This window comes from Ovis aries, chromosome 10 (assembly GCF_016772045.2).
Source record: "Ovis aries strain OAR_USU_Benz2616 breed Rambouillet chromosome 10, ARS-UI_Ramb_v3.0, whole genome shotgun sequence".
Lineage (NCBI taxonomy): Eukaryota > Metazoa > Chordata > Mammalia > Artiodactyla > Bovidae > Ovis > Ovis aries.
The window spans coordinates 16,545,912-16,570,233 of record NC_056063.1 but is presented as its reverse complement, the minus strand read 5'-3'; the positions used below and the strand labels follow the sequence as shown (position 1 = coordinate 16,570,233).

Here is a 24,322-nt window from a genome sequence, read left to right as displayed (position 1 = left end):
GGATCAATACTCTAAGGCTACGGTTCTTCAACAAACCAGACACGTTTCTGCCATATTACTGTCTTTGTATTCTTGGCTCATCTCCCTTGAAGAGTTAAATACTTTCTAGGTAGTTTACACTGAGAATAACAACTCAGCGTACTTTCTCTTTGAGGGTGGAAGTGGAAGTGGAGTCGATTGATCACAGAAACGAGAAGGGAGCAGGCCATTACAGTTTAACCAGTGTGTAAAGAAGGCTCTTGTGTAACCAGCTATTTGGACCCTTCTCTTCGGAGAGTTTGGTTTTATAGCGAATTGCTGTGGGGATGAAGCTTTATAGCTTGGGAGTCCTTGTCGCCGCCGTCCTGTTCTGTGGGGAGCATGCCTTCGCCTTTCAGAGGTAATCCGCTGGACTGCTAGGTGGTGGTGGGTTTCTTCCCCCATTTGCTTGACCCTCCTGCAATCTAGTCAGCGCACTGTGCTAGGGAGCGAAACATTCAAGTCTGAAGGTCACCTCTTCCTGAAACTTTCCCTATGTTGCTCTTCCAGATTGTAGATTTCGGCACAATAAGGCTCTCACTAGATCTAGGGTCTTTTTTTCTTTTCTGGCTCTAGTTTAATTCCTGAGAAAACTCTGAGTGATACGTGTATTCAGCAGCTATGAAAATTAAAGAAATCGAGTCTTCTGATTTTTTTAAGTATTTAATTATTTATACCTTAACACTTCACATAATTTATATTTTTCTTGTCTTCACATATATGATGTGTTGACTGCGGATGATTTATTTATTTTCATACATGGCACATGAGACGGGGAAGAGGGTAAAGTTATCACACTGGAGGTCTGGGTTGTGCGTGGGTGTTCAGCACGGAACAGGAAAGGAAGAACAGGTGTGGTATAAGAACACACGTGTGAACATATCTAGTTCTTATTTTGCTTGGCAGAGTGATTCCCTTAGGACTTTCTACTATAAACCACTCGAAAGAACTCTAGCATTTATAAACATGATGTGAGTACTTCTGAGGCTATACACACTATTGTTATTAACTAGTCAGTTTTTAAGCTTTTCAAAATTGATATTATTTTCTTTGGAATTATCTTTTTAAAATTTTCATTTATTTTTTTAATTGGTAGACAATTGCTTTACCCTTTTGTGTTGTTCCTGCTAGCCAACAGGAATCAATCATAATTAAATATGTGTATATGTGTGTGTATGTATATATATATATATATGTGTGTGTATGTGTATATGTATATTTATCTCCCTGCCCTCCTCGGCCTCCCCCACTCCATGCAACACACCCCTCTAGGTCATCACAGAATGCCAGGCTGGGCTCCCTGTGTTATTTAGCAACTTCCCACTATCAATTTTACACATAATAGTGTGTATATGTTTTGTTTTGTTTTGTTTTTTTGATCATATACAAAGTTTATTTTTAGTAGTAAAATGCAAATAATTGAATGGTAAATTCATTTGATGAGCTTGTCAAGGAATTCTTACTCACATAATAGTGTATATATGTTAACGATACTTTCTCAGTTCATCTGACTCTCGCCTTCCCCTGCTCTGTCCGTTAAGCCTGTTCTTTGCTAGGTTCAGCAGTACCATTTTCTAGATTCCATGTGCATGTGTTAATATACAATACTTGTTTCTTTCTTTCTGATTTACTTCACTCTGTATAAGAGGTTCTAGGTTCATCTGCCTCACTACAACTGACTCAAACCTGTCCCCGTTTATGACTGAGTAATATTCCATTGTTGAAGTGCGCCACGACTCTTTATCCATTCATCTGTCGATGGACATCTAGGTTGCTTCCATGTCTTGGCTACTGTAACTATTGATGCAATAAACATTGGAGTATATGTGTCTTCTAGAATTGTGGTTTTCTCAGGGTATATGACCAGTAGTAGAATTGCTGGGTCATAGAGCAGGGCACAACTGAACCGACGAAGCATGGACGTGTAGTAGATCTATTCCTAGTTTTTTAAGAAATCTCCATACTGTTTTCCATAATGGCTATATCAGTTTACATTCCTACCAACAATGCAAGAGGGTCCCCTTTTCTTCACATCCTCTCCAGCATTTATTGTTTGTAGATTTTTCTGATGATGGCCATTCTGATTGGTGTGAGGTGATACTTCATTATAGTTTTGATTTGCATTTCTCTATTAATGAGCAATGTTGAGCATCTTTTCATGTGTTTATTGGCTATTTGTATGTCTTCTTTGGAGAAATGTCTGTTTAGGTCTTCTGCCCTTTTTTTTTGATGGGGTTTATTTTTCTGATCACCAAGTGTCAAGTAACAAATACCACCACCAAAGGATTGTTAAGAAATTGACACAGAAGTCGAATTGCTAGGGTAATTGGTTCCCTATGTCTCTATGTAGTGTCAAGAAATGAGATGGCTATGATTTCTAAGGTTCTTGCTAATTTGAATATTGAATTTCTTGGATAAAGGATATAGTTTATTCAAGTAATTGGATATTACTTGGGTAAAGGAGAGGGATAGAACTGCTATCAACACATCCAACCTGGATGCGGTAGGCAATGGCAGTATCATTCCCAGAGACGGAAAAGGGAGGAAGTGCGTGAGGATTTAGCTTCTATGTTGTCCCAGGCACTAAGACAGGCCCCTAGGAATGTTATCCTGTTAAACCCCCACAATCCTCCACTCCAGGGATCGTTTTCCCTGAGAAGGAAAATAAGCCTCCTGGGAGAATAACATTGGCCCCATATCAAACAATAAATGTAGAGCTTGGATTCAATCCCACTTTTTCATCATTTCAACTCTTTTTACTGCATAGCACTGCCTCTAAAAATTATAAAAATTAGGAAGAGAGCCAGTTTGAAGGGAGGTCAGATTTAGTCACAGTGAGAAGGCACAGACAGTTGGTCTGCAAGGTAGCCTGGGAGAGGGGCTAGGGCTGGGGGTCTCTGGCGGCAGGTATGATGGTGACCTTAGGGCTTCTCAGGTGGCTCAGACAGTAAAGAATCTGCCTGAAATGAAGGAGACCTAGGTTCAATCCCTGGGTCAGGAAGATCCTCTGGAGAAGGGAATGGCAACCCACTCCAGTATTCCTGCCTGGAGAATCACGTGGACAGAGGAGCCTGGTGGACTGTAGTCCATGGGGAAAGAATGGACGTGACTGAGAGACTAACACTTTCTCTTCACTTCACACTTTTAGCCCAGCCCAGCCTAGCACAAGCGTCGTCACCGCTGGCTGTGGCAGAGTTTGGTGGGCTCACCCACAGACCACCATCTGCATCGTATAGTGAACTGAACTCCTTGGTAAGACAGCCACTAGCAAGATATACCAAAGCTTGACCATGTTTTTACAAAATGAGTGGGTTTATAATAGTTCAGTAGGACTAAATATTAAAGAAATACACTGAAAGAAAGTAGTAAATGAATGAGGAAAATTCCCTCATACATGGCTGTTCTTACTTTTTTTTTTGCTTTGGTTTGGCCAGAGAATTTGTTCAGGTTTTCCCATAGATGTTATGAAAAAATCCAAACAAAGATTATGGCCAACCATATACTTTAACGTCTGATTGATTGTTGGTCAGTCCCTAAGTTGTATCCAACTCTGTAACCCCATGGACTGCAGCAAGCCACGCTTCCCTGTCCTTCACCATCTCCCAGAGTTTGCTTAAACTCATGTCCATTGAGTCAGGGATGCCATCCATCCATCTCATCCTCTGTCGTCCCCTTCTCCTGCCTTCGATCTTTCCTAGCATCAGGGTCTTTTCCAATGAGTTGACTCTGCACACCAGGTGGCCAAAGTATTGGAGCTTCAGCATCAGTCCTTCCAGTGAATATTCAGGATTGATTTCCTTTAGGATTGACTGGATTTATCTTCTTGCTGTCCAAGGGACTCTCAAGACTGTGATTGATACTTATGCTTAAAAAGAGGGAAGAGACTATGACTATTATCTTAATCAAATTATATGATATTGACAACACTGAATATTTTGTGCCTACCATGCAGGGCCCCAAGTATTGGGGGAGGGAGGAAATGCAGCTTTGTAGGCAAATGCATATCTGATTCTTGGGTCCCTTTCCTCCACTAGAAATAAAATCACAAATCTAGCCTCTGAGTAAAAATAATTTTTTAACCAAATGTTTCTGAGCATCAGTCTTCCAGGAATTGTCTATTACTGAGGCTAAAAGAAAAATCTAATTTTATTCAGGGTGACAGACTTGGATGAATTATTTCTGGGGGTGAAATATATAACCCCTCCTAAAAAGAGCGAGGGGTCTGGCTTTTTCCTAAACCCGCTCTTTGTTATCATTTTCTTGGCATGATCATTTTCCTAATAATGCTTAGTGTTCAGGCAATCTCTCAGTGGCTGATTTGTAGGTGCATTTTGATAAATCTCATCAGTGAAATGCTCTGGAACGGAAACAAAAAAAGTTTTAAAGGCATAAATACCATATGCCAAAGAGAAAGGCAGCCAAAAAAAAAAAAAAGTCTCCATATTCACTTGCTTTTAAAGGCCAAACACTATAAAGGGTAAAAATAAAATACTAGCAAGAATCTTGTAAACAGTCGTTAATTGCATTGTGTTCTGATTACCTAAGTGCAGGCAGTCAGCTGAGGCTATTTATTTGGAAAGAGGAAATGAAAAGAAGTAGGAAGAAAAGAAGGAAAACGAATTGGAGAGTAAAGAAGGGTTGAGGATAGAGGGCTTTTGAATTATTAATAGACCAGAGGAAGTGTTCCTTCTGTTGACTTCATATACTATCTGCCACCTGGAGACCAGCTTGTTCTCTTTCACTTAGCTCCCACTGATATATTATTTTCATCTTAGAGAACAGGGCACTAGTAGCTTTAAAATGCTGTAATGCAGAAAACAAAATTGCAGCCTTGGGCTATGTTCTGTTGTTCAGAGGCATCTCACCAGCTTTTTAAATTACAAAACAATCTTTCAGAGCTATGGCAAGTGTGAACCATCCCTGTAAACCATACCCAGGACAGACCTTGAGGAGCATAACATATTCTTAGAGGGGACTCAGCAGTTCAGTTCAGTTCAATTCAGTCACTCCACCGTGTCCGACTCTTTGCAACCCCATGGACTGCAGCACACCAGCCTTCCCTGTCCATCACCAACTCCCAGGGCTTGCTCAGACTCATGTCCATCGAGTCAGTGATGCCATCCAACCATCTCATCCTCTATCATCCCCTTCTCCTCCTGCCTTCAATCTTTCCCAGCATCAGGGTCTTTTCCAAGGAGTCAGTTCTTTGCATCAGGGGGCCAAAATATTGGAGTTTCAGCTTCAGCATCAGCCCTTCCAATGAATATTCAGGACTGATTTCCTTTCAGATGGACTGGTTGGATCTCCTTGAAGTCCAAGGGACTCTCAAGAGTCTTCTCCAACATCACAGTTCAAAAGCATCAATTCTTCGGCATTCAGCTTTCCTTGTAGCCCAACTCTCACATCCATACATGACCACTGGAAAAACCATAGTTTTGACTAGATGGACCTTCGTTGGCAAAGTGACGAAGCTTTGTAATATGCTATCTCAGCTTTGTAATATGCCATCTAGGTTGGTCATAGCTTTTCTTCCAGGGAGCAAGAGTCTTTTAATTTCATGGCTGCAGTCACACTCTGCAGTGATTTTGGAGCCCCCCCCCCAATAAAATCTGTTACCGTTTCCTTGTTTCCCCATCTGTTTGCCATGAAGTGATGGGACCGGATGCCATGATCTTAGTTTTCTGAATGTTGAGCTTTAAGCCAACTTTTTCACTCTCCTCTCTCATTTTCATCAAGAGGCTCTTTAGTTCTTCTTCACTTTCTGCCTTAAGGGTGGCGTCATCTGCGTATCTGAGGTTATTGATATTTCTCCCAGCAATCTTGATTCCAGCTTGTGCTTCATCTAGCCCAGCATTTCGCATGATATGACAATATTCAGCCTTGAGGTACTTCTTTCCCAATTTGGAACCAGTCTGTTGTTCCATGAACAGTGTGAAAGAGCAGGAAATGTTGCCTAGGTATTAAAACTCAGGAGCTGGAAAGTTGAGTTTCAACCTCAGGACTGCTGCTTGTCATGAGCAATTTGAGTCGTCTTTGAACCTTGGTTTAAAGTGACCTGCTGTTTCACTGTGCTTGTGTTTTTCACTCTATTTTTGATGTAAGCCTTCCCCCACCACCAAACGATTATTGGTTAAATCCTGTAACTCTATCCCTTCAGAGATGTCATCAAAACATGTCTTTATTTTTCATCCCCCATTGCCCCAATATATTCTACATGGCAGAATAACCTTTCCCTGCCCTTCCATGGAAAGTTAGAAAATTCTATGGCTTTTTAGCCCACTCTTAATTATTGACTGGGAGATTTTTGCAGAAATGCACACCTATGGTGATTTTTCTTTTGGCCAGCCAAAAATTAATTCTGTTAGCTTACTGACACTTTGCGGGTTATTACATTCAACAGTCACGCCTGACACAACTGTGGAGTCTAATTTTTGTGAAATATTGTCTTCAATCCACTCTTTCATAGAAGTAAAGGAGCATTCTTCAGCACTGTGAGCTTCATTTTCACTCTCTTTATCAGAATCATTCGCTAAGGGTTTTGTCTTTTTGTGGTCTAATATTCACATTGTCTGAATCAGAGCTAAATTCTGAAGAATTATCATCTTCATTAGTATGCATGTTGCTTGGACACTCAGAGAAAGGATATGCATAAAATTCACCAAAAAATTCTTCTTCACTTCAAATTTCACGATGTGTCATTTTTGAAATTTTTTCACTTATGATATACACTGTGTGTGTTATTGGCTCAGTTGTGTCTGGCTTTTTGCCACCCCATGGACTGAAGTGCGCCAGGCTCCTCTGCCCATGGGATTTTCCAGGCAAGAATACTGGAGTGGGTTCCCATTTCCTTCTCCAGGGGATCTTCCTGACCCGGGGATCGAACCCTCGTCTGCTGCGCTGCAGGTAGATTCTTTACCATCTGAGCCACCAGGGACACAAGGTTGGAACAAAAACCTAACATAGCAAAATGTGAATGAGAACAATAATCCCAAATTATGTAATGAACCCTTGATTAATTTTAAGCTCTAACTACTTCGCATGGTGATGTTAATTGTATCACCCTCTACGGGATAGAGTTACCTATTTCTAGTCAGTTGTGACTCCATCTTCAATTCTAAGAATCTCGCTTTTACCTCCAGATTCTTGCTGCTGTAAGATCTCACCACTCCTTTAGGTGGCACTATTGGATGGCATCTGAGCAATAACTGCATCCCATGAAGTGGTTTTTCTTTGGATTTTATTTACCAACCTAGAGAGAAGGCAATGGCACCCCACTCCAGTACTCTTGCCTGGAAGATCCCATGGCCAGCAGAGCCTGGTAGGCTGCAGTCCATGGGGTCGCTAAGAGTCAGACATGACTGAGCGACTTCACTTTCACTTTTTATTTTCATGCATTGGAGAAGGAAATGGCGACCCACTCCAGTGTTCTTGCCTGGAGAATCCCAGGGACGGGGAAGCCTGGTGGGCTGCCGTCTATGGGGTTGCACAGACTCGGACACGACTGAAGCAACTTAGCAGTAGCAGACCCTTTTGGCTCAGCAGTAAAGAATCCACCTGCATTGCAGGAGATGTGGGTTCGATCCCTGGGTCCAGAAGATCCCCTGGAGGAGGGCATGGTAACCCACTCCAATAGTCTTACCTGGAGAATTTCACGGACAGAGCAGCCTGGAGGGCTATGGTCCATGGCGTCCGAAAGAGTAGGACATGATTGAAGCAACTGAGCACGCACACACAGACAACTGGAGGCCTGTCTTTGCAGCTTTAGCTTTTCTCAGGTTTAGCTTTCTCAGGCACCAGTCCTTCTGTCTATAAACTTGAGGGCTGGCCCGTCATCCTCCCTACCATGCTGAGTTGAAGGAAGTAACACCCCCAAACTTCATCCGTTTGGGAGAGTGGGAATTGAGAGGGAATCACAGCAACTTGTTGCAAAGAATGTCAACTTAAAAATAAATGCACAATGTGAGAGTCTCAAGTTAAGTTTTTTGGGGGGCACAGTGAAGACTGCAGCCCAGGAGACAGCACCTCAGAGAGCTCTGAGAAACTGCTCCAAAGAAGGGGTGGGGGTTGGGGGTGGAGTTCAGTGTATCTGTGATTTTTGGTGAAGTGGAAATACATTCAATCAGGCACATATTTTTCCAGAAGATTTCTGCTGGTTTTGTGAAGCCGTTGCTAGTCATGAGGAGCAGCTGTCGCCATGAAAGGTTTTGATGCTTTTTTAGATATGAGGAGATACTAGAACTGGGCTCTTAAATCTGGGCTGGAGAACATCTAACTATCTGAAGACCTGTCCTGACCATTTTCCCAGTTTGCCTCATTTCTGCTCTCCACCCTGAACTCCCTTCAGGGGTCTTGAAGGTCAGCAGCACCTGATTTCATGCTTATAGAAGTAGATGGCAAGCACCCTTGGCAAGTGCCAATGTGTAGTGGACAGAACTATTTTCACAAATCCTCCTCCTCTCTCCACTATGACCACTTATCCTGGTCTCTAAGTAAGAGGGCACAGAGCCAGGAAATGGATTTTCAAAAATGGAAGGCTCGACATTAGGTGATCTCGTTACTAAATGAGACAAAAGGCCCTCGTCTTGGAGCCTGGCTGAACAGGAAGCGGGGTCAGGAAGCTCTCCCTGCTCTGGTTCCTGTTGCCAATGATGAACCCGAGTTTGATGCAAGCAAGACAGGCCTTTATTCAATGGTCAGAGGATGGAGAAGGAGAACTCAAACGCCAAAGATACTTTCTCTCTGAAGGAGGGGAGTACGGGAATTTAAGGGTTAAGAGGCAGCCGAGTCATTAGGGCTCAAGGGAGTGGGCTGAGAATTCCCTGGGTGGAGAATTCCAGGGCCAGCCCATGTGCAATCTAATACTCCTTTGAACCCAGCAAAAATTGTGCCAGCAGAGTACAAAGACCCCCTTCCAGCAGAGATCTAAGCATGGAGATGAAGCAAAATTAACTCCAGGACACGTCCAGGTTTTATCTGCGTGGGCATGTTCTTGTGGTCAAGTCAGGGCTAGTTGGAAGTGGTTGACCCTTGTATGTCTCAAAATGCAGCTGCAAAGCACCTCTGCCAACTCCAGTACTTCTGAAACAAACTCAGACAGAAATCAAGGCCAGGACAGCCCTTAGCCTATTTTGCCCTCTATCTAGGATCTGGCCTGTTCAGTCCGGTTTTGTTGTGGGCCTTCCTAGCGTCCTGTTGATAAAACCCAGCTAGACTGTCTGGTTAAGACCAGTTTCTGTGCCTGGGGCCTGGGCTACATAGCATCTGACTGACCCCATCTCATTATTTGATTCTGCTGCATTGACCTTTGGTCAAACTGGAGCTAGAAAGAGTCCAGCTCACCACAGTTGGAACTTGGACGTATTCCTATATTAGTGGTATTATGGTAATTACATATTAATGGAATGGTGTTACATATTAATGGTAAATTTATACCCCCATCATTGTACTCCTCCTCATTTTTTTCTTTTTCCTTTTGTTGACTCATTTTAGTACTTTCTTGTCCCTTAACACATTTTAAAATGCCCAAGCATCTTCTCTTCTTGTCAACACAAAATTTCCTTTACATGGAACTGCAATTCAACCTCTATTCGAATAATGAAGAGCCCGTCGTTTTGTAAGGCATTGTATTTCATTGTTAGGTTAACTTGTAAGGGGTTTCATTTTAAAATTTAGAAGTATATTCTAAAAGTATAATGATTTGATTATACAAATCCCCACATCCTGTTTTTAATTGAAGTGTAGTTGATTTTACAATATTGTGTTAATTTTGGATGTATAGCAAAGTGATTCAGTTGTACATTACGTATTTTTCCGATTCCTTGTTTATAGGTTATGACAAGACGTTGGATACAGTTCTCTGTGCTATGCACTAAATCCTTGTTGTTTACCTGTTTTATATGCAGTAGTGTGTATCTGTTCATTCCATACTCCTGATTTATGCCTCCTCCCTCCCTTTCGCCTTTGGTAACCATGCGTTTGTTTTCCATCTGTGAGTCTGTTTCCGTTTTGCAAATAAATTCATTTGCATTATTTTTTAGATTCCACATGTAAATGATATCACATTCCCTGTCTGACTTATTTCGCTCAGTGTGATAATCTCTGTGTCAGTCCATGTTGGTGTAAATGGCAATATTTCATTCTTTCTGTAACTGAGTAAGATTCCATTGTGTGTGTGTGTTGTTTGTCGTTTAGCTGCTAAGTCGTGTTGGACTCTTTGAGACTGCGTGGACTGTAGCCCGCCAGGCACCTCTGGCCATGGGATTTCCCAGGCAAGAATACTGGAGTGGGTTGCCATTTCTTCCTGCAGGGGATCTTCCCAACCCAGAGACTGAACCCACATCTCCTGTGTCCCCTGCATTGGCAGGCAGATTCTTTACTGCTGAGCCACCAGGGAGGGAAGTCAGAGTGTGTGTGTGTGTGTGTGTGTGTATATGTGTGTGTGTGCGTGTGTGTACGTGTGTGTGTATGTATCACATATTCTTTATCCATTCATCTGGTGATGGACACGTAGGTTGCTTCCATATCTTAGCTTAGTGCTGCTATGAACATTGTAATACATATATCTCTTTTCAAATTAGACTTTTCATTTTTTCCAGTTATATGCATAGGAGTGGAAATCTTGAATCATATAATAATTCTATTTTTAGTTCGTAAAAGAACTTCCATACTATTTTTCTTCGTGGCTGTACCAATTTACATTCCCACCGAGAGTGCCGGAGGGTTCCCTTTTCTCCATACCTTCTCCAGCATTTGTTTATAGACTTTACCATGAGAGCAATTGGACAGGTGTGAGGTGATGACTCATTGCAGTTTTGATTTGCATTTTTTAAATAGTGAGCAATGCTGAGTGTTGAAGAAAAATTAATCTCTCTGATCTAAGAAAGAAACAAAAAATTTTATTTGAGCCAAGTTGAATATTATAACCTAGGAAGAGCATCTCAGAGAGCTTGGAGGATGGTTCACCTCTTAGGAGTCAGTTCAGTTCAGTTCAGTCACTCAGTCGTGTCTGACTCTTTGCGACCCCATGAATCGCAGCACACCAGGCCTCCCTGTCAATCACCAACTCCTGGAGTTCACCCAGACTCACGTCCATCGAGTCCGTGATGCCATCCAGCCGTCTCATCCTTGGTTGTCCCCTTCTCCTCCTGCCCCCAATCCCTCCCAGCATCAGAGTCTTTTCCAATGAGTCAACTCTTTGCATGAGGTGGCCAAAGTACTGGAGCTTCAGCTTAAGCATCATTCCTTCCAAAGAAATCCCAGGGTTGATCTCCTTCAGAATGGACTGGTTGGATCTCCTTGCAGTCCAAGGGACTCTCAAGAGTCTTCTCCAACATCACAGTTCAAAAGCATCAATTCTTTGGTGCTCAGCCTTCTTCACAGTCCGACTCTCACATCCATACATGACCACAGGAAAAACCATAGCCTTGACTAGACGGACCTTAGTCGGCAAAGTAATGTCTCTGCTTTTGAATATATTATCTAGGTTGGTCGTAACTTTTCTTCCAAGGAGTAAACGTCTTTTAATTTCATGCCTGCAGTCACCAAGGCGCGGTTGTATTAAATATGTTTCTTTTGAGATAGAGGGTTGACTGTTAAATGACATACTACTGACAGTTTACAAAATCCAGATCTAAGCATCATCATGACCCTTACAAGATCAAGAAGGAGTGTTATCTTTTAAGGAGTTGTCTTACTGATATTAGGAGTGTGTTGCTCTTTAGACAGGTATGTCTCCTGACTGGGGGTAATTCAGATGAAAGATATGGGGAGAGAGGAGGCCAAAGAACAGAGAAAAATTTTATGTTTAAATTTTTCCTGTCCTGCCATAAAAAATTAATTTTATTTCACATGAGTATCTTTTCCTGTGCCTGTTGGCCATCTGTATGTCTCTTTTGGAGAAATGTCTGTTCAGGTCTTCTGCCCACTCTTTGATTGGATTGTTTGTTTTTTTGATATCAAGCTGTACGAGCTGTTTGTATGTTTTATAAATTAACCCCTTGTCTGCTGCATTGTTCGCATGTATTTTCTCCTAGTCGGTAGGGTGTCTTTAATCTTTTCAGATAGTATTGTCTGAAGTCTGAGAGGATTCTGCCTCCAGCTTTGTTCTTTTTCCTTAGGACATATCCCCACTTTTTTATGAAAGTGAAATTTGCTCAGTCATGTCCAGCTCTTTGTGACCCCATGGACTATACAGTCCATGAAATTCTCCAGGCTAGAATACTGGAGTGGGTAGCCGTTCCCTTCTCCAGGGGATCTTCCCAACCAGGAATCGAACCAAGGCCTCCAGCATTGCAGGCGGATTTTTTTTACCAGCTGAGCCACAAGGGAAGCCCACTTCTTTATACTTCACTTCAAAAGAAATCTTTGATTTGGTCACTTTTTTGTTCAAACTTCCAAAATGGTACCCAGGATTTAAGACCTTCAGTGATCAGGTCCTAGGCTGCCCATTTATCCTGGTTATATTTCCTGGTATATCCCAACTTAAGCCCCATATTCCTGCCCACCTGGGTCACATGCCATTCCTTGAGCTCTGATTTTGTTTTCCACTTACTCATCAGCACTTAACACCATTTCGTCTCCAATTCACTTGCCAAAATTCCATCTGTGTTAGTGTTAGGCCGTTCAGTGCCCATTCACCAGTCAAATCCTACCTGTTTCAAAAGTCCAGCTCAGAATGTCTCCATCCTCTGACTACCCCAGACAACAGTAACCTCTGATGTTACATTCTTATAGCAGAGTATTGATACTGTTTGTATAGCAATTTTTCATGTTTTATCTCACACAGCAGGCATTTGTACTGCTGTGGGTGAGTTTCCCCAGGAAGCAGACCCTGAGATAGAGATTAGCATGTAGGGAATTTACTGGAATGGGATCTCAGGAGCAACATGTGTGGAGGGATAAAGGAAGGAGATATGAGCTGAGGAGGAATTGAACTGTGATGCAGTCTTTTTTTTTTTTTTCCTTAACCCCTGTTTTTTTTTGTTTTGTTTTTTTTTTTAGTTTTTTATTTTTTAAATTTTAAAATCTTTAATTCTTACATGCGTTCCCAAACATGAACCCCCCCCCCTCCCACCACCCTCCCCATAACGTCTCTCTGGGTCATCCCCATGCACCAGCCCCAAGCATGCTGTATCCTGCATCAGACATAGACTGGCGATTCAATTCTTACATGATAGTATACATGTTAGAATGCCATTCTCCCAAATCATCCCACCCTCTCCCTCTCCCTCTGAGTCCAAAAGTCCGTTATACACATCTGTGTCTTTTTTCTTGTCTTGCATACAGGGTCGTCATTGCCATCTTTCTAAATTCCATATATATGTGTTAGTATACTGTATTGGTGTTTTTCTTTCTGGCTTACTTCACTGTATAATCGGCTCCAGTTTCATCCATCTCATCAGAACTGATTCAAATGAATTCTTTTTAATGGCTGAGTAATACTCCATTGTGTATATGTACCACAGCTTTCTTATCCATTCATCTGCTGATGGACATCTAGGTTGTTTCCATGTCCTGGCTATTATAAACAGTGCCGTGATGAACATTGGGGTACATGTGTCTCTTTCCATTAACAAGTGGTGCTGGGAAAACTGGTCAACCACTTGTGAAAGAATGAAACTAGATCACTTTCTAACACCGCACACAAAAATAAACTCAAAATGGATTAAAGATCTAAATGTAAGATCAGAAACTATAAAACTCCTAGAGGAGAACATAGGCAAAACACTCTCAGACATAAATCACAGCAGGATCCTCTATGATCCACCTCCCAGAATTCTGGAAATAAAAGCAAAAATAAACAAATGGGATCTAATTAAAATTAAAAGCTTCTGCACAACGAAGGAAAATATAAGCAAGGTGAAAAGACAGCCTTCTGAATGGGAGAAAATAATAGCAAATGAAGCAACTGACAAACAACTAATCTCAAAAATATACAAGCAACTTATGCAGCTCAATTCCAGAAAAATAAATGACCCAATCAAAAAATGGGCCAAAGAACTAAATAGACAATTCTCCAAAGAAGACATACGAATGGCTAACAAACACATGAAAAGATGCTCAACATCACTCATTATTAGAGAAATGCAAATCAAAACCACAATGAGGTACCACTTCACACCAGTCAGAATGTCTGCGATCCAAAAATCTGCAAGCAATAAATGCTGGAGAGGGTGTGGAGAAAAGGGAACCCTCCTACACTGTTGGTGGGAATGCAAACTAGTACAGCCACTATGGAGAACAGCGTGGAGATTCCTTAAAAAATTGCAAATAGAACTACCTTATGACCCAGCAATCCCACTGCTGGGCATACACACCAAGGAAACCAGAATGGAAAGAGACACATGTACCCCAGTGTTCATTGATGCAGTCTTAACAAGGGCCTCAGCTGTGCCTTCAGGGCAGATTCTTAAAGACGTCACCCGTAAAGATGTCAGGATGGTTGGTCTAATGAGAACCTACTCTGTAACACAGGGAACTGTACTTGGTGGTCTCTGGTGACCTACATGGAAAGGAAATCCAAAAAAAAGAGGGGGTATATGTGTACATAATAGCTGATCCACTTTGCTGTACAGGAGGAACAAACACAGTATTGTAAAGCAAATAGACTCCAATAAGAAAAGAAAAGAAGAGAAAAAACCCACCTCTGCATGCTTGAGTATTCCTTTCCCCAGTGGGCAGAGTGACCTGAGTAAATAGCCATAGCTTTCTTTCGAAAAGGACTGAGGAAGCGCCTTCTCTCTACCACAGCAGGTCTTTCTTTGTGGGGACCTGACTCCTCCCTCAGGCAAGAGATCCTGGGCTAAGAAGTGGCCCAGGCCTGGGACCTGGACAGTGGATTGAGCGTTTTGACTAGGACAACTGTCCTTAGCCACTGTCACCCATCCCTGACTTCTTTCGACTGTAAAGATTGAGCAATACCTTTGTTGGCTGCCCTCTTTCTTGCCCCTAAGAACTCTGTGTTCTCTTAACTAACTCCAGTTTTCCGAGGGTCATGTCCCTCTGGGTACTACTCTGACCTTGCTGCTTTTTATAATTGTGTCCAACGTGTTACAGCCAGTTAAGCACTGCCACCTGGCTTTAAAACAAAGCAATCTCATCATCCCTGTTGCTATCAGGACTTCCCTCTGTAGCGTCATCTCTGACTATAAGCTTTCAGTGTCTACTTCTACCTCCCCCCACTGGCCTCCAAACTAATACCTAAGGTTAAGTCATGACAGAATCTGGATGTCCAAGTGCTGAGTGTGTTTATAAGGAAAAAGATCTCTGTCCCTAAAGGGGTACACTTGCCCATGATACTAGATTTGACATTCTAGTTAGAGCCTTGGGAGGTGGTGCTAACCGCCACCAGGATGACTCTTGGAAGCTTGAAGAAAATTATAGCCTGCTCTAAGTGAACCAGGAATGTCAGACCTATTGTGGCGGATGTTGAAAAAGGGCATCAAAATATTCCTAGGGCATGGGACTTCCCTGGGGGTCCAGCAGCTAGGACTCCGTGTTTCCAATGTAAGGGGGCCAGGGTTCCATTCCTGGTCAGGAAACTAGATCCCACGAGCCATAACTAAAGATCCGGCATGCCGCAGTGAAGGCTGAAGGTCCCATGTGCTGCAGCAAACACTCAGCGCAGCCAAATAAATGGATACTAAAAAAATTCCTATGGAAGGATATGCCAGAATAAAAGTACTATGGAAGGCTAGGAAAGTCACCAGTAACTATGTTCCAGGGATGAGCCAGAGACATTTGAAAACAAAAAGGAATGTGCTTGTGAGAGGGCCACCAGCATTGTTAAGAAGCTTGGTAGTGGTTTTTTTTTTCACAGCCAGAGTACCTTTTTTTATGTAGTTTCCCCCTGATTAAAAAATAAAGAGTTCTTTTTGGTTAAAGAAGTAAACAATATGGGAAATTATACAATTAGGAAGAAAAACACTGAAATTTCATCACCCTGAGAAGATAGCACATTCTGGTGACTGTTCTTTCATGAATTTCTCTATACATTTATGTGAAAGCAAAAGTCGCTCAAAAAGTCATGTCCGACTCTTTGCGACCCAGAATTCTCCAACCCAGAATATTGGCGTTCCCTTCGCCAGGGGATCTTCCCAACCCATCGATGGAACCCAGGTCTCCTGCATTGCAGGTGGATTCTTTACCAGCTGAGCCACCAGGGAAACCCAAGAATACTGGCGTGGGTAGCCTATCCCTTCTCCAGCGGATCTTCCCAACACAAGAAAGGGTCAAACCAGGGTCTCCTGCATTGCAGGTGGATTCCTTACCAGCTGAGCTACCAGGATACCTGTGTACAATTTCACATTAGTTGAGTATCATCTCTCATGTGGAAGTATGGAGACCTTTCTTTTAATAACAATCTTTATTTGCTCCCTCTACTTACCTACCCAGTCCAATGATGGTGGTCATTCCCACCATCCAAATCAATGTTAACAATGGGCTGTCTGTTTGTTTAGAATTTTTCTCCTGTTTTCAACACTTAATAATTTTCTTCTTGCTTTCCAACTTATTATTTTATAAAAATGGGATAATATTTCATACAATTCTCCACTTATTTCTTGCTTCTCTCTCTTAATAAATAACATAAATCTCCCTTAAGTTAACTATTCTATTTATTTTATTTATTTATTTGGCCATGCCATGGGGCATGCAGGATCTTAGTTCCCTGACCAGGGATCGAATCCATGCCCCCTGCAGTGGGAACGCAGGGTCTTAACCACTGGACAATCAGGGAAATCCCCCAAGCCGAAGAATTGATCTTTTGAACTGTGGTGTTGGAGAAGACTCTTGATAGTCCCTTGGACTGCAAGGAGATCCAACCAGTCCATTCTGAAGGAGATCAACCCTGGGATTTCTTTGGAAGGAATGATGCTAAAGCTGAAACTCCAATACTTTGGCCACTTCATGTGAAGAGTTGACTCATTGGAAAAGACTCTGATGCTGGGAGGGATTGGGGGCAGAAGGAAAAGGGGACGACCGAGGATGAGATGGCTGGATGGCATCACTGACTCAATGGACATGAGTCTGAGTGAACTCCGGGAGATGGTGATGGACAGGGAGGCCTGGCGTGCTGTGATTCATGGGTTTGCAGAGTTGGACACGACTGAGCAACTGAACTGAACTAAAAATTAAATCGACTCTTTCTTAATAACGGTGACAAAACATTCTAGAATGTGGAGACATCACCAACATTTAAAAATTCACTTACTGATAAGCGCTCATGTGGTTTCTGGACTTCCCAGGTGGCACAAGTAGTAAAGAATTCACCTGCCAAAGCAGAAGACTCAAGAGACGCAGGTTCAATCCCTGGGTTGATAAGATTCCCCTGGAGTAGAAAATGGCAACCCACTCCAGTATTCTTGCCTGGAAAATTCCATGGACAGAGGAACTGGTGGGCTACAGTTAATGGGGGCTCAAAGGGTTGGACATGACTAAGCCCTCATATATGCAGTTCCCAGTTACTGTTACTATGAATGATCCTGCAACACATGTCCTTGGACATATACCCTTAATCACTGATTGAAGAGTTTATACTTGAATTGTACCAATAAATGACACAAAACCTCTGAATTTATTGTTTCTGTGAGATCCTCTTTATCTCTTTTGATAATCAGGTCTCCATAGATTTATTTCTAGAATTTAGAATCTTTTAATCAGGCTTTTCAAAATAAACCATCCTCCACCCTGTTGTCAAAATTATTCTTACAAATCACATGTCACATGATATCAGTTTCCTAACTCCTCATTGCCTACAAGATAAAGGCTAAATTTCTCAGTGTGCATTGGAAAATTTCTCTAGGGGAGAAGGAACATAAGTTTCCAAACACACTTCTATTTGGCTACCGTTATTCTCTTGCCCTAAACACCTAAATCGTCCACTTGGCAAAAATAAACATCTTTCCATCTCCCCAATGATGCCCTTTTGTCTTCTTCCAGCCTGCCTTTCCACTGCTAACTTACCCAGTTGCCTCTTCTGTGAAGCCTTTCCTAATAGCGACAAGCAGAAGTTATCATAACCTCTTGAGCTTCTAGAGTTCCTGGTACATATTTTTGTTTTAATTTTTAATTAAAATTTTATCTGAAATATTTTTAGATTTACAGAAAAGTTGCAAAGATATTAGAGAGTTTTTATATACACTGCACCAAGTTTCACCTAATGTTAGCATTTTATATCATCATGGTATTATTTGTCAAAACTTGGAAACCAACATGGGTACTCTATTATTAACTAAACTGCAGGCTTTATTTAGATTTCACCAGTTTTTCCGCTGTTCTGTTCCAGGACCCCATACAGGATATTGTGTTTCATCATGTTGCATACGTTCAATTTCTTAAGTGCATTGTTTTACGTGTATGTGTATACGTATGCACACATATATATTAGTTTTCAGGTAGAAGGAAGGGTAAACTTGGCTCCTATTTCTCCATCTAGAGTGAAGCAAAACCTAGGTTATTTAAAAATCTATGGTGAGATCCTCTTTTATTTCAATATTTTGTTTCCTTTTCATAATTACCTAGAAGCCCTTCCCTATATAATTTATCTTATTTTCGCTTTTTACTTAACTTCAAAATCCTGTGTGTGTTTTTCTCCCAGGGGCCAGGTTTTATCTGCTCTTCCTAGAACCTCCAGGCAAGTTCAAGCTCTGCAGAATGTTACTGCAACATACAAGGTAATTTCTCCATCACTTATCTTCATGTTTCATATCTTTGTATTAAGTTTTATGAAAGAATGGTGTGTCACGTTCTTGCCTATGTGTTGTCTGACTTGTATATAGCTGGTTTATATCCCTCTCCTTGTAATTTTCTCTTCTTTCCCCTAATCACTTGATTCCCCAAATAATACTTTCTTCATTTGTGCTATTAACTTTACAGCCAGTTAAAATAATGACTTTTGATTGAAATGAACTCACAAAGATGCTACAATAACAGAAGTCCAATAGATGTTATAGCAAACACCCTCTTCCAACAACACAAGAGAAGACTCTACCCATGGACATCACCACATGGTCAACACTAAAATCAGATTGATTATATTCTTTGCAGCCAAAATGGAGAAGCTCTATACAGTCAACAAAAATAAGACCAGGAGCTGACTGTGGCTCAGATCATGAACTCCTTATTACCAAATTCAGACTTAAATTGAAGAAAGCAGGGAAAACCACTAGACCATTCAGGTATGACCTAAATCAAATCCCTTATGACTATACAGTGGAAGTGAGAAATAGATTTAAGGGACTAGATCTGATAGACAGAGTGCCTGATGAACTATGGATGGAGGTTCATGACATTGTACAGGAGACAGGTATTAAGACAATCCCCAAGAAAAAGAAATGCAAAAAACACAAAATGGCTGTCTGAGGAGGCCTTAGAAATAGCTGTGAAAAGAAGAGAAGTGAAAAGCAAAGGAGAAAAGGAAAGATATTCCCATTTGAATGCAGAGTTCCAAAGAATAGCAAGGAGAGGCAAGAAAGCCTTCGTCAGTGATCAGTGCAAAGAAACAGAGGAAAACGATAGAATGGGCCAGACTAAAGATCTCTTCAAGAAAATTAGATCTACCAAGGGAGCATTTCATGCAAAGATGGGCTCAATAAAGGACAGAAATGGTATGGACCTAACAGAAGCAAAAGATATTAAGAAGAGGTGGCAAGACTACACAGAAGAACTGTACAAAAAAGATCTTCATGACCCAGATAATCACGATGGTGTGATCACTCATCTAGAGCCAGACATCCTGGAATGTGAAGTCAAGTGGGCCTTAGGAAGCATCACTACGAACAAAACTATTGGGGGTGATGGAATTCCAGTTGAGCTATTTCAAATCCTAAAAGATGATGCTGTGAAGGCACTGCACTAATTATGCCAGCAAATATGGAAAACTCAGCAGTGGCCACAGGACTGGAAAAGGTCAGTTTTCATTCCAATCCCAAAGAAAGGCAATGCCAAAGAATGCTCCAGTTCAGTTCAGTTCATTCGCTCAGTCGTGTCTGACTCTTTGCGACCCCATGAGCTGCAGCACACCAGGCCTCCCTGTCCATCACCAACTCCTGGAGTTCACTCAGACTCAGTCCATCAAGTCCATGATACCATCCAGCCATCTCATCCTCTGTCGTCCCCTTCCCCTCCTGCCCCCAATCCCTCCCAGCATCAGAGTCTTTTCCAATGAGTCAACTCTTCGCATGAGGTGGCCAAAGTACTGGAGCTTCAGCTTTAGCATCATTCCTTCCAAAGAAATCCCAGGGTTGATCTCCTTCAGAATGGACTGGTTGGATCTCCTTGCAGTCCAAGGGACTCTCAAGAGTCTTCTCCAACACCACAGTTCAAAAGCATCAATTCTTCGGCGCTCAGCCTTCTTCACAGTCCAACTCTCACATCCATACATGACCACAGGAAAAACCATAGCCTTGACTAGACGGACCTTAGTCGGCAAAGCAATGTCTCTGCTTTTGAATATGCTATCTAGGTTGGTCCTAACTTTTCTTCCAAGGAGTAAGCATCTTTTAATTTCATGGCTGCAGTCACCATCTGCAGTGATTTTGGAGCCCAAGAAAAAAACACAGAAGAAAACTGGCTAACATTTTCATGTCTGGGACTGAACTCCCCTGAATGCAGAAAGCTGTTAAGAGTTACAAAATATCATGATAAAATATTGCTGGCTCCATGGTTATTGGACTAAGGTTTTCTGAGAAGATTAGAGATATGAGAGACTTGTTACGGGGTCTGCTTGTGAAGGACGAAGGAGCTGGAGGTGGCGGGGCGCACCCGCAGACCATTGAGCAGCCGCCACTGTGCCAAAAGGAGGGTCATATGCCTGGACAACCTCTAAACTGCAGGACAATCCTGATGAAAGTTTGACTGGACCATCTAAGTCCTTAAGACAAAGTCAGCTGCAGGAGGAAACCCTAATCTGGCAGGAATGGGCCTGCGACGATATGCCTGCAATACGCCCTCGCTGACTGGCCGCAGCCCTGGAGCCGCGCAACCGCAGCCCGTAGGGGATCGACAGGGATAGCAGCGCACAGGGTCAGGGAACTAAGCGTCCCCAGGAGAAGAGCGGCCGCTGTGTTCCCACTGCGACTGCTCCGCAGACAGAGGAAGCATCAGAGGCTCAGCATTTAGGTCTTGTTTGGCCACTGCTTGGCCAGTGATTTTTAGATAGCTTAGCTTCGAGCCTTAATTTCTTCATCTGAACAATCAAAATAATAACTCTTGCCTAGATTATGGCAAAGAATTAGTAAAAAAGATCAGAGGCAATGGGTGTGAAAGTGCTTTGAAAAAGCACAGTAAAGCCAGAAAAAAAAAAAACAAAAAACCTGTAAATATTATGCGAGGGTTTTGCCCAAAGGCCACAGTTAGATTAAAGGAAAGAAACACCAATGTGATGTTAGAATCAAGGGTATGGGATTTTTATTAAAGAAAAGCACCATTAATCAACTTTCTTTCCAGACCAACCTTCATTTCTCTTTAAACATCTGACACACACCTCCAGTCCTACAGCTGGATTGTAAATATTCACGCGTTCATGCATCAGTTCACTGCCTCAGCAAACATTTATTGAGTACCTAGTAAATGCCAGGCCCTCATTAGCCACTGGGGTTACAGAATAAAACAAGCCCCGTGCAGAGTAAATGTTCACACTACCACATGTGTGAATGGGATTGGTGACTGTGAGTGGACCAGTGACCAGAAATTCTTTTTTCATTTCCTTTATAGATACTCTTTTATGGCGTTAGCTACAGATGAGAACAACCATGTGAAAAACTGTCTTTGTTTGATCAATTTTCCTTCTTGAATTTGCAGATTGTTCTCTGGCAGCCAGTAACAGCTGAATATATTGTGAAGGGATATGAAGTCCATTTTTTTGTGAATGCATCTGATGTAAGCAATGTGAAAGCCCACTTAAATGCGAGTGGAATTCCATTCAGGTAGGCATAATTCCGTATTTATTAAGTAACTCTTATAACCACTAGGAAATGGAAACCTGCTCCAGAATTCTTGCCTGGAAAATTCCATGGACAGAGGAGCCTGGCGGGCTACAGTCCATGGAGTCACAGAGAGTCAGACACGACTAGCCTCTGAGCATACACAAACCTTAGAAGCACCTGTGATGCATTTGGGGCTTCCCAGGTGGCGCAGTGGCAAAGAACCCACCTGCCAATGCAAGAGACTCAGGTTTGATCGCTGGATCAGGAAGATCCCCTGAAACAGGAAATGGCACCCCACTCCAGTATGCTTGCCTGGAAAATTCCATGGACTGAGGAGGCTGGTGGGCTACAGTTTGTGGGGTCGCAAAGGGTTGGACGTGACTGAGCAACTGAGCACACACACAGGGCATTTACTAGTGGATGGTATCATTGCTTCCTAGAAAAATGAATACTCACATTAAACATGCCACATGGGGATCTCTGGAATGGACTTGTGATGAAGCCCAAGAGCCTGGCTCCATGACCTTGAACAAGTGGTTTACTGTTCAAGGCCTTGGTCCCTTGTCTGAAATGAACTGTTAGATTCAGTGATCTGTGGAGCCTCTTATGGTTTTTCCCAGTTCCTTCTTAAAATTCCTCGACTCTGTTCCTGGACTTAGGAACCAAAATGTCATTCACTTTAGTAAGCTTGGTGATATCACTTAAAAAATCAGCTGCTAAAGGGAATTTTGCTTTAAGAGGTCAGTGAGCATTCCAGAATGTCTGGCTCTATATGCATTAGGCATGCTTTCTGTTCAAAGCCCATGCCTTCTTCCCTTTAGAGTCTCCTGTCCATACCTCCTTTCGTATTCATTACCCAAGCATCAGTGTTTTCCTGCCGCCCTCGCACTTCCTGGATGCTAGGCAATTTTTGGATAATACACTATGATTATTATAATAACATGTTATTAGTATCTGATGCCTTTCAGGAAAGGTGCTGAGCTTTTCTATACGTTGTATCTTTTAACCCTTATTAAACCCTGTGAGGTGGATACTATCCTCACTGTGTATAAGAAAAAATGTTTCAGGTTTACAAAGGAATTTCTCAAGGTCAACCAGCGAGAACGTGGCACATTTAGGACTCTTAACTCAAAACTTTCAGATGTCGAAGTCTTGGCTTTTACCAAAGTCTGAGCCACCAGGGAAGCCCATGGAGAAGGGAATGGCTACCCACTCCTCTATTCTTGCCTGGAGAATTCCATGCAAGAGAATTCCTCTTCCATGGAGGAGCATGGTGGGCCACAGTCCATGGGGTCACAAAGAGTTGGACACGATTGAGCAACTAACTCTAAATAAAAGTACAGAAAGCTTTATTAGAATGGCAGCTAACTTTTTCTTGTTCATCCCAGGTGACAGAATGGCTCAATTTCATCTTAGTTAAAATGTTTGTGCCTAAGTTAACTGTGTGACCCATTGCTGCTGCTGCTGCTAAGTCGCTTCAGTCGTGTGCGACCCCATAGACGGCAGCCCACCAGGCTCCCCCGTCCCTGGGATTCTCCAGGCAAGAATACTGGAGTGGGTTGCCATTTCCTTCTCCAATGCACGAAAGTGAAAAGTGAAACTGAAGTCGCTCAGTCATGTCCGACTCTTAGCGACCCCATGGACTGCAGCCCACCAGGCTCCTCCATCTATGAGATTTTCCAGGCAAGAGTACTGGAATAGTGTGCCATTGCCTTCTCTGGACCCCTTGCAAGAGGAATTAAATGAGATCACTTTTCTCTACCTTCCTTATTCCTGTGTTCATTTAAAAGGCGCTAATAAGTCACCATCAAGAAATGCTGATAATGTTGGAGAAAGGGTCAGGTTTTGAAGGCCCTGAAAACATACCCTACAGGAGCCACTGTCTCTCCAGCGCCCATGAGGCTCTATGCAGAGGGCTTGTGAATTTCAGCTCATCATGCTAGCGGTGTTTTCACCTTGAGCTTGCTAGATTTCTTAGTGACTTTCTGCCCACACTTGCCTGTTGTGTCTGCAATGGGCCACGAGGGAAAATCAGAGCCCTGTTTGGAAGCCAGCTCATACTCTTGTTTCATCACCCAGGGTCCTGGTGGAAAATGTGGAAGATCTTATCCGGCAGCAGACTTCCAATGACACCATCAGCCCCCGGGCATCCTCCTCCTACTATGAACAGTATCACTCACTAAATGAGGTAAGCTGTCACATTTCTCTCCAAAATTCCTGTTTTCGTTGAATTAGCATTGCCATTTCAGCCATGGGGAATTATTAGAGAATCATAATTGGTGGAAGAAGGTGAAAAAAAAAATCACCATTAGATTGATTCAGTTCAGTTCAGTTCAGTCGCTTAGTCGTGTCCGACTCTTTGTGACCCCATGAATCACAGC

General features: G+C 42.4%; 1 protein-coding gene across 3 annotated transcripts in view; it reads left to right on the top strand.

Moving 5' to 3' along the window:
- The first annotated feature begins 280 nt into the window (after positions 1–280).
- CPB2 (carboxypeptidase B2) overlaps positions 281–24,322 on the top strand; it is a 58,551-nt gene continuing 34,509 nt past the window's right edge. For all 3 annotated transcript variants that reach the window (XM_042254678.2, XM_004012062.6, XM_042254679.2), the window contains exons 1-4: positions 281–379; positions 18,614–18,689; positions 21,817–21,941; positions 24,021–24,129. In XM_042254678.2, coding sequence (XP_042110612.1) covers positions 306–379; positions 18,614–18,689; positions 21,817–21,941; positions 24,021–24,129 — 384 coding nt within the window. In that variant the 5' untranslated portion in view covers positions 281–305. The remainder of the gene's footprint in view (positions 380–18,613; positions 18,690–21,816; positions 21,942–24,020; positions 24,130–24,322) is intronic.